The sequence below is a fragment of the Neoarius graeffei genome, chromosome 11 (assembly GCF_027579695.1).
Source record: "Neoarius graeffei isolate fNeoGra1 chromosome 11, fNeoGra1.pri, whole genome shotgun sequence".
Classification (NCBI taxonomy): domain Eukaryota; kingdom Metazoa; phylum Chordata; class Actinopteri; order Siluriformes; family Ariidae; genus Neoarius; species Neoarius graeffei.
In genome coordinates this window covers 80,436,404-80,447,581 of record NC_083579.1, presented here as the reverse complement: position 1 = coordinate 80,447,581, position 11,178 = coordinate 80,436,404, and the positions used below count along the sequence as shown (strand labels likewise).

At 45.6% G+C, this 11,178-nt stretch overlaps 1 protein-coding gene across 2 annotated transcripts; it reads right to left on the bottom strand.

The window, feature by feature from the left end:
* Positions 1-3,618: 3,618 nt before the first annotated feature.
* On the bottom strand, positions 3,619-10,390 carry LOC132894655 (uncharacterized). 2 transcript variants are annotated; one of them, XM_060934775.1, is made up of 2 exons: positions 7,791-10,390; positions 3,619-6,883 (listed from the first exon to the last, which is right to left on the bottom strand). In XM_060934775.1, exon 2 carries the CDS (start codon positions 5,831-5,833, stop codon positions 4,874-4,876), a length of 960 nt encoding a protein of 319 aa, XP_060790758.1. In that variant the 5' UTR covers positions 5,834-6,883; positions 7,791-10,390; the 3' UTR covers positions 3,619-4,873. The 2 variants fall into 2 exon arrangements, with proteins under 2 accessions (XP_060790758.1, XP_060790757.1); XM_060934774.1 differs by lacking the exon at positions 7,791-10,390 and having other exon boundaries at positions 3,619-4,698; positions 4,975-6,703.
* Positions 10,391-11,178: the final 788 nt, after the last annotated feature.

Below are 11,178 nucleotides of genomic sequence, written 5' to 3'. Positions count from 1 at the left end.
TGAAATTCAAAACGTGGTTCCCAACTTGCCCGTTATGAAAGTAAATGTTATTGATTTGCTTCTTGCCAGATATTTGTCTTTGACTTGTTTTTTGACATTCCTCTAACTTTTACCTACAAACATGTAGTATCTGTTTTCTCTCTGATTTTACATAATAGAGAGAATTGAACACCAATTTTTTTCTCCTTTTATATGAGCAGATGGTTGAAAACGCCTTGAATAGGAAGCCTGGCGGAGAGGATATTCTGGAAGAATACAGGGAAGAAAATTCACTGAGCCACCGCACCCGGAGACAGCTTGTTAACATATTGGCAAGTGATATGACCGAGAGACAGTAATAGTAATAGAAATGTAATGAAGGGCCATATACTGTATTCTTGTAATGTATACTGTAACTTCAAAAAGTAAAACTGACTCAACATTGTCGTTTGTCTTTTCTCTATAGCAGGATTCCAGCCACAGCCTGAGGTACTTGTAAGAATCCACAGCCTCCACCTCAACTCCCTCGATCAGAACTGGTCGTGACCTTGGTCTGGACCTCCCAAAGTCAATGACCAGCTCCTTGATCTTCGAGGTGTTGAGCTGCAGATGGTTCCTGTTGCACCACACAGCAAAGTCCCTCACCAGGCTCCTATACTCCTCCTCTCTGTCGTCACTGATACACCCAACGATGGCTGTGTCATCGGCGAACTTCTGAATGTGACACAGCTCTGAGTTGTAGCAGAAGTCCCCGGTGTACAGGGTGAAGAGAAGAGGGGCCAGCACCGTGCCCTGGGGTGCTCCGGTGCTGCTAATCAGTGTCAGACGTGATGTCCTTCAGCCTGACGTACTGCGGCCTGTCCATGAGGTAGCTGGAGATCCAGGCGACCAGGCAGAGGTCCAGGCAGGGGTCCACTCGCATCCTGTTCAGTTTGTCCTGAAGCAAAAGGGGCTGGATGGTGTTGAAGGCACTCAAGAAGTCCAAGAGGAGGATCCTCACTGTGCCATTTCCCTTATCCAGATGTGAGTGGGCTCGGTTTAGCACAGGGGTAGGCAATTATTTTTTCCATGGGGCCACATGAGAAACAAAAAATTTTGTGGAGGGCCGGACCAAAAGGCTGAACTAAATTCTGCATAATATTAATTGTATTTCTTTATATAAAAGCAGTAAATAACATTGTTTTTACAAGCTGCTAAGACTGGTAAGAGTATGGAAAAAACGAGGTTGCCTTTTTTTTTTTGAAAGTCATTTATTCAGTAAAATTTCCCAAAACAATGGTTAACAAAATGTGAACGTTTGTACCATTTTTTTTCAGTCACATTCACCCCAAAACACAATAAAGACATCACAATATTGTCTTTCTACTCCAAATATCAAGCACCAAGTCCACCAAGCACTCTTTCACAAATTCCCCCTCCGAGAATGGCTTACTGTTTTTAGCGATTTTGTGGGAACGCACAAAGCTGGTCTTGGTTGCTGCATCCCTGGATGTGTGACGCTTGGTAAAAAAGCCTTGCTGCTTTTCTAGCTTAGCCAGCAAAGCTTCCGATGTCCGCGCTATTTCAGCATCAGTCAAGTTTCGGTATTTCTCAGCGTGCTTCGTCTGGTAATGCCGACTCAAATTGTAGTCTTTGAACACGGCGATCTGCTCTCCACAAACTAAACACACGGCTTTATCTTTGACTTCAGTAAATAAATACTTAGCAGTCCATGTTTTGTTGAAAGCCCTGCATTCGGCATCTACCTTTCTTCTTTTTGCAGACATTTTGGGGGCTAAAGTCTTCTTGTGATCTGCTCCCAACAATGTCAAGTCGGTGTAGGTATCAGATCTACAGATTGGCTTGGGCTCCGGCGCCTGCTGGTGATGTCACACTGTGCGATTGGCTGGACCGTTTGAAGGATGACGTACAAGTTTGTGGTTGGTCTGGACAAATTACGGAAGTAGTTATCACGGGATTAGGTTTCATGGGATTTCATGTCATGTTCATGTCATGCGCATTGCGTTTTTCTTGAACACAACTTCAAAATAAAAGCAATGCACATTCAGTCCATGCAAGGGGTAAAATTAGAAAATAGGTTTATTTTGTAATTTCTAATTAACCTTATGCGGGCCGGTCAGAATGAACCAAAGGGCCGGATGCGGCCCGCAAAATGCCCGGGTCTGGTTTAGCAGGTAGAGGATGGCGTCTTCCACACAACACCTGGCCGGTACGCAAACTGCAGACAGTCCTGGGCATGTTGTACCTGGGGTCTGCGGAAGAGCTGCTCCAACGTCTTCATCAGATGTGAAGTGAGTGCCACCGGTCGGAAGTCGTTCAGCTCTCTGGGCCAATTCTTTTTGGGAACTAGAACGATGCATGATGTCTTCCAGAGGGTGGGCACTCTCCCCAGCTGCAGACTGAGGTTGAAGATGGATTGGAGTGGTTCACCCAGTTCAGCAGCGCAGGTTTTCAGTGATCGGGGACACACCTTGTCCGGGCCTGCTGCTTTCCTGGGGTGAAGCTTCCTCAGCTGACCTCTGACCTGGTCTGCAGTAATGCATGGAGGAGTCTGTGTTGAGGTGGGGGAGGAGGGGGCTGCTGCGATGACTGGGGGGAGGTGTGTTGAGGGAAGAAGGAGAGATGGCTGCAGTGAGGGGGACACTTTTGCAAAGTGTTAATTTAACTCGGAACCAGTGAGAATTATATAAACTCTGGAATAGTGTTGAATTTAACACTGTGGGAGTTGAAATAACACTGGTGATTTTGCTGTGTAGTGGTTATCACTGTCGCCTCACAACAAGAATATTCTGGGTTCGAGCCCCGTGGCCAGCGAGGGCCTTTCTGTGTGGAGTTTGCATGTTCTCCCCGTGTGGGTTTCCTCCGGGTGCTCCGGTTTCCCCCACAGTCCAAAGACATGCAGGTTAGGTTAACTCAACACAACCCCGCCTTTTGCCCATAGTCAGCTGGGATAGGCTCCAGCCTGCCCACAAACCTGCACAGGATAAGTGGCTATGAATAATGGATGGATGGATTAATTTATAATCTCAATAATAATAATAGTGTGTTTGGTTATTTTGCATGCAATGAAGGAAAATGGCTGACTAGTGAGTCAGATCCATGAAATATTTATTTACTGATATTTAGGTGATATTTAGAAGTGGCTTCAAAGTAATCTAGTAAGATATTCACCTGAATTAAAAATTTAGTGTAACATGCAAGGAAGCATAATAATAATAATAATAATAATAACAATAATCATAATAATCATAATGGGAACACTGGGAATGATGCAAGAATACACACTGAATGGGACAGCAGGATGCAGCACCCACTTATTCACAGCGAGGGGTAATTTAGTGTAGCCAGTCCACCCATTAGCATGTCTCTGGAAGGAAACTGGAGAACCCTGAAGAAATCCACATGGGGAGTACATGCACAGAAATGGCACACACAAATCCGGGCTGAACCGGGGACCTGCTGCACCACTGTACCCCATGTGAGTACAGGTCGAGGAAACATTAATATTATTTTCAGAATAAATGGCAGCATACACTCTCAGCAAACAAAGTACATTATTGTAACCAGGTTCTTTCGACCAACCAATAAAAATGAAGAATTGAATACTGAAAATTTACGATTTATTTAACTCAAGCTCAGGGGAGAGAAAAGAAGCAGGCAGAGGTAGCCACCCACTACTGGGACTGTAAAATACAATAAACACACCAAATGCAAGATAGCATCACACCAAGAGTACAAAACAACTATAAAAAGTAAAATGCATAAGTGCTTCAAACATCCTACTAACCACACTGCAACCACTGCAAGTCAATCACAGCACTCGATAACTACTGTTGGCTACAAACACATCAAAATGTCACACAAAGGCCCAGTAGTAGATAAACACACAGTGGCTACAGCCTGCAGTCCCCAGATAACCTGTAAAATTTAACATTAAAAGACCTTTATCTTCTCTTTATTCTAATATTACTAAAAAAAAAAGCAAAGGCCACACACAATCCACTATAAAATAGCTGCTATAATTAACCAGACCACTGGCTGATGAGCCACTTGAGGAAGGCAGAAGGTGTGCAGAGCCACAACCCAGGTCGGCCGCTCTTGGCTGGGACAAACAAAATGAAAATACACCCACACACAAAATAACCAAAATGGACAACACCAATGACATTAGTGAGCTAAACAATCTTCCACACGGCTAAAGCAAAATCAAGTTGGCAAAACATAACACAAAAACAGCACAAAATCAAGAAAACAGAGGAAAACAAAACTGCATGCCATCCACCTTACCCACTGCTGACACAGAGACCAAAAAAAAAAAAACCCACCCCCAGAGCCTCAATAGGCCCAGCTTTTATAGGCTCCTCTTCCTGTTCCCTTGAACCCAGTATTTTACAGCAGCAAATCACACAGCTCCCCCCAGTGTCCCGGCCCATTACTACAGCCCCAATTCCCCATATGTCCATCCAGTTACACCCCCCACCGCTTTTTCACAGCACATCCTTGTGCTGCCGATCAAATATCACCATAACGCTGAGGTGGGATGCCTTTAGAGCTGCGCTGAGACCTCCGGAGTCCTTCAGCTGCCTCTAGATCTTCTCCTGGTGGTGTAATAGATGGAGCCACCCCTTGCCAAGGGGGCAGCCATCGAATTGGTGGAGGCATCCACATAAATGACTGTCCCACAGGCTCAGATTCACCATGTTCCTCTTGCACTGGGGCCTGCAACAACAGAGGACAAGGACGGAGCAACCGCCTATGCAAAACCTTCTCCTTCCCTTCTCCCCTTTCAGGTTTAACCACATACACAGGGACATCAGGATTAGGCTGTTTAACCACTACATATGGTACATTATGCCAAAAATTTGCAAGTTTACCCTGCACTTTAGGACCCACATTACGCAATAACACCCTTTCCCCCCATCATTAATGGCCCCAGCACCCCCTGGCCATCATGTTGCCTCTTTTGCTTCTGTGCTCCCCCTGCATTCAACTCACCCGCTCTCTTGTAGGCAAAATACAGGCACTCGTGGTGTTTCTGGACCCACTCTCCGACTGTGCTTGATTCTTCCAATGGCCCTCCCAGGAGGACATCCACTGGCGCACGTGCATGTCTTCCAAACATAAGGTACAAGGGGGTGTAGCCTGTAGAGGTATGGACAGTGTTATAAGCGTGGACCATCTCGGGTAGGTAATCTGCCCACCTGCACTTCTTTTCTTCTACCAGGCTACCCAACATGCCCAGTAGGGTGTGATTGAATCTTTGTGAGCTCATTACCCTCAGGGTAGTGTGACTCTTTTTGCAACCGTATAAGTCGCACAGTTGTTTCACCACAGCAGCTTCAAAGTTCGGGCCTTGGTCAGCATGGAACAGAGCAGGACATCCAAAGTACTGGATGACCTGTTGCCACATCACCCTCACTGTCGTTTTTGCTGTCTGGTCCCGAGTTGCAGCAGCCCAGGCGAATTTAGTGAAATGATCAGTGAGGACCATAATATTGTCAAATCCACCTACTGAGGGTTCTAGGGACAGGAAGTCCATGGTAATCAGTTCTAAGGGGCAGGAGGCTGTAATGGGAGTAAGACTAACTGTTGAATTTGTGGGCTTTTTTCTGAGGACACACTGAGGGCATTCCAAACACCACTTGGTGTCAACAAGCATTTGGGGCCAATAATACCTGGTCTGAAGTGTCTTAAATGTCTTGTCTGCAGCAAAATGTCCCATATGCTCATGACAGCTAGCGAACACCTTTTGCTGTTGGCTCTGGGGTACCACGAGCTGGTAATGAAGGGCATTAGTTTTTGGGTCCTGGATCTGCCGGTATAATACTCCCTGTCGCAACTGCAGACGGGGCATCTCCTTAAGCAGGCGAAGCACTTGGGGGCTCTCCCACTGTCGTTCAGCTGCCCGAGGTGGCCGTTTGATCTGCAGAAAGAACAGAACACATGAGAGGGCTGGATCCTTTTGTTGTCCCTCAGCCCACTTTTCAGCAAACCAGCCCTCTCCAATCCATGGAGCTTTTGCCAGCTCAGGTGCTGATTCTGCTTCACACACCCCCAACAAGCATGCCTGAACCACCTCCACAGTCACATCCTGAAAGCCTGGGACCTCCACCCCATCTTGTTCTTCTGATGCCCTTGGGGTTCCTAGGGGATAACAAGACAACACATCAGCATTGACATTAGATTTTCCTGATCTATGTTTCACCTGGAACCTATAACTTGCCAGCCGAGCCACCCAGCATTGCTCCACTGCACCTAACCGGGCTGTGGAAAGATGGGCCAAAGGGTTATTGTCCGTGTACACCACAAAGTCAGAGCCAAGCAAATATTCATGGAATTTTTCTGTAATGGCCCATTTCAATGCCAAGAGCTTTAATTTGAAAGAGTTGTAATTAGCATCATTACGCTCAGCACCTTGCAAGCCCCTACTGGCATAGACAATCACTTTTTCTTGGCCTTCTTGGACCTGGGAGAGTACTGCACCCAACCCTTGGTGACTAGCATCTATATAGAGCAGAAAAGGCAAGCTAAAGTCAGCAAAAGACAGGATTGGAACCTGAATTAAAGCTTGCTTCAGACGTAAGAAGGCCAAATCACATTCTTCTGTCCAATGCCAAGCAAAACCTGGTGCTCTGGGTTTGGTGTTTTTATGTGAATACCCCCCCCCCCCCAATAGTCTATGTAGAGGGCCAGCTGTTTGAGAGAACCCTTTGACAAATCGGCAGTAATAGCCAGCCAGTCCCAAGAATGCTCATAGCTCAGTTGGTGTTGCTGGCACTTTCCACTGCTGGACTGCCGACACCTTCTCAGGGTCTGGAGCTATTCCCTCTGAAGACACAATATGGCTGAGGTATTGGACACTATTGCGGAAGAGTTTACACTTGTCTGGTTTCAGCTTCAGGCCCTGTGCAGAGAGGCGGGAGAACACAAAATCAAGTTGATCAAGGTGAGTGTCAAAATCAGAAGCAAAAACAATGTCATCCAAATAAATTAACAAGGATTGATAATTCTGGTCTCCCAAACAACTCTCCATAAGGCACTGAAATGTAGCAGGCGCATTACATAAGCCAAAAGGCATTCTTTGGAATTCAAAAAGTCCCATGGGAGTCGTAAATGCAGTCTTTTCCTTGTCTGTCATCAACTTTGACCTGCCAATAGCCAGATGCCAGATCTAGTGTAGAGTGCCAGCAGGCTTTCTTCAAACTAGCTAATGTGTCCTCTACTTGGGGCAAGGGATAAGAGTCCTTCTTAGTGACTTGGTTTAGTTGCCTGTAGTCAACACAGAACCGAATAGAGCAGTCTTACACACTAAGACTATGGGTGACGGCCATGGACGACGACCATGGACTTGAGCTTGGCTTGATGACATCAGCCTCCAGCATACGCTTGATCAAGGCCCTGACTTCAACATACAAATTTGGTGGAATCTGGCGATACCTTTGCCTAATAGGGGCTTCCTCTCCTGTAGGGATTCTATGCAAGATGGTATCTGTACAGCCATAATCCTCGTCATGCTGAGAAAAAACAACCTGGTGTTTACCAAGCAAGCTGGTCAACTTGCTCTTCTGTTCAGCTGACAGGGCTACCCCTTCAAGATCAATTGGTGGGAGAGGTCTTATATCAGTGGGGCTTGGCTGGTATACAGTTGGTTCAGCCCTGCTTGGAGTCTGGGCCTCCACACTGTCAGTTCTAACTACTTGGAATGCAGGTTCATCATCAAATACCTCACAGGAGTCCAATAAGGACAATTTTCCTAACTTCTGGTAAGGGTAGATTACCAAAGGGGCATTACTGATGTTGCGTACTCGTACCTGCATCCGGCCACTCCCCACCTTCACCAAGGCCTGAGCTACCAGAAGTCCATCTTGTATGGGTAATGGCTCCATCAAAGCTTCATACCCTCAACCTCCTGGTCCACTTCTGGCTCGACAGTTCAGTAACAGCTCCAGGTTCCCAGGTACAGTCACAGGACAGTGGCTGGAAAGGCATGCATATCCTACAAAACCATCAGAGGTCACAAATCCTTGCTCCTTTTGGCAAATATGCATAGCCTCCCGCCACAGAGATTTACCCAGGCCATTTAATTTTGGTTGTCTATTCAACTGGCCAGGTGCTGTGCTCTGTAATAAAACTTGCCATACTTGCTTAATCACATTCATTCCTACAAGGCCTGATACATTTAAACAGCTCTCTTTTACAACGATCACCCCCACATTAGATAATGTCACCCCAGCTATGTCCAGTTGAAATTCAACATACCCTAGGTATGGGATCTCCTTACCATTGGCAGCCCTTAACTCAAGCCAAGAAGCTGGATCCTCCAAGCGCTGGCCATCTTGCCCAAAGTGTCTCTGAAGCCATTCTTGGCGCACCATGGATACCTAGGAGCCGGTGTCTAGTAGGCAGGAGATTTCCACACCATCTATGGATACCTGAATCATGGGACAATCCCCCACCATCCCAGCAAGGGGCTCTGACGCTTGTGGGACACATGCTTGGGTCAGCATGGAGGATGGATCATGTACTGGATGGTCCGCTGTTCGATCCGCAACAGCGGGGCAAGCTAGTTTAAAGGGGCCTGTAGGTTTTGTTGAGGGCATTGGTGTGGAATATGGCCTGGGGTTCTACACTGATAACAGATGGGCTGCCCCTGTTCGTCATACTCATGGGGCCTAGACTGGGTCTTCATTCGCTGATACCTAGGGCCTGGTGAAAAGCTACGGGATCTTTGTGAAACAAGAGGTGGAGAGGGTGTCTGGATTGGAGGAGCCTCAAACCTCACTTTACGAAACTCCTCCCTTATACCCTGGAAGAGAGATTGGGAAAGATTAGTCACCTGAGCCTCTACCTCCTTTGCCAATTCAGTTTTTAGTTCCATTTTGAGTTTTTGTAGATCATCTTCCCAAGGTTGCTTGGCCGTGGCCGCTTTCACCATTCCACAACATACCCTGTCGTTTTCCTCCAGGCCCGCCCGCAGTATCGCCTCAGTTTTCACATCTGTGAACTTAAGATTGTTATCCAGTGTTATTTTCATTCTTAACTCTCTTTTCAGACCATCACAGAGCCCTGCAACAAACTGATCTCGCATTAATATATCTGGGTGTAGGATGTTTTGGACATCATGAATCATCATCTTCTGCCAGCACTCCTGCAGGCGGAGGGCAAAGGCCCGCACACTCCTCAGCCTGCTGCCTACAGTTAAAGAACAGAGCATAAGACAGAAGCAGGAACAACACTAGAATACAAACTTTCCAACTTTTGAAACACCTTTGCAACAGTATTTTTCTGATCATGAGGCAAAATGGCCACTTCCCACTTTGCTTCCCCCTCCAAAACAACTTAGAACCCAGTCTAGTTGATTTTCAGCAGGGATGCCATACATTCTAAACCACATTTCAAGGTCATTTTGCCACTGTTTAAATATACACTCATTTGTCCCTCTACCCCCCGAGAATTTAGCACAAGGCATCATAAATGGGAAAAAGGTAGGCACTGAAAAAGCTCTTGATCTGCCCCCTCCTTCATTCTCATTCTGAGACATCTTCAATGAAATAAAAATTTAGTTGATCCTGCTGACTACACCAAAGATGTAACCAGGTTCTTTCGACCAACCAATAAAAATGAAGAATCGAATACTGAAAATTTACGATTTATTTAACTCAAGCTCAGGGGAGAGAAAAGAAGCAGTCAGAGGTAGCCACCCACTACTGGGACTGTAAAATACAATAAACACACCAAATGCAAGATAGCATCACACCAAGAGTACAAAACAACTATAAAAAGTAAAATGCATAAGTGCTTCAAACATCCTACTAACCACACTGCAACCACTGCAAGTCAATCACAGCACTCGATAACTACTGTTGGCTACAAACACATCAAAATGTCACACAAAGGCCCAGTAGTAGATAAACACACAGTGGCTACAGCCTGCAGTCCCCAGATAACCTGTAAAATTTATTAACATTAAAAGACATTTATCTTCTCTTTATTCTAATATTACTAAAAAAAGGCAAAGGCCACACACAATCCACTATAAAATAGCTGCTATAATTAACCAGACCACTGGCTGAGCCACTTGAGGAAGGCAGAAGGCGTGCAGAGCCACAACCCAGGTCGGCCGCCCTTGGCTGGGACAAACAAAATGAAAATACACCCACACACACAAAATAACCAAAATGGACAACACCAATGACATTAGTGAGCTAAACAATATTCCACACAGCTAAAGCAAAATCAAGTTGGCAAAACATAACACAAAAACACATAAAAATAGCACAAAATCAAGAAAACAGAGGAAAACAAAACTGCACGCCATCCACCTTACCCACTGCTGACACAGAGAGAGCAAAAAAAAAAAAAACCCACCCCCAGAGCCTCAATAGGCCCAGCTTTTATAGGCTCCTCTTCCTGTTCCCTTGAACCCAGTATTTTTCAGCAGCAAATCACACAGCTCCCCCCAGTGTCCCGGCCCATTACTACAGCCCCAATTCCCCATATGTCCATCCAGTTACATTATTGTACCATTAGGGCTACAACGGCTTGTCACTGGGGCAGCACCCTTTAAGGTACTTTTGTATTTGTACCCTTTATATACTTCTTGGGAACATACAGCGCCCTCCACAACTATTGGCACCCCTCGTTAAGATATGTTCTTAGGCTTCTAATAAATAATTTTTTAAAAATAATATAGGACAACAATGCAAAAAAAGAGAAAAATCCAACCTTTAATTCAAGTGCATTTATTCAGTGGGAAAAAAAACACATTAAGAAATAATTATTTTACATGAAATCATGTGTGCCACAATTATTGGCACCCCTGATGTTAATACTTTGTACAACTCCCTTTTGCCAACAAGACAGCACTTAATATTCTCCTATAACATTTCACAAGATGAGAGAATACAGAGAGAGGGATATTCGACCATTCCTCCTTGTACAATCTCTCTAAATCATCCAGAGTCCTGGGTCCTCTCCTATGCACTCTCCTCTTCAGCTCACCTCACAGGTTTTCAATTGGGTTGAGGTCTGGGGACTGAGATGGCCATGGGAGGAGTGAATCATTTTTGTGTAGATTTGGCCACATGTTTATGGTCATTATCTTGCTGAAAGACCCAGCGACAACCCATCTTCAGCTTTCGGGCAGAGGCCGCCAGATTTTGATTTAAAATGTCCTGGTATTTCAAAGAGTTCATGATG

What these genes read in the sequence shown, in the direction of transcription:
- LOC132894655 (XM_060934775.1), bottom strand. Translation starts at nt 5,833, where the DNA reads ATGCCCCGTCTGCAGTTGCGACAGGGAGTATTATACCGGCAGATCCAG.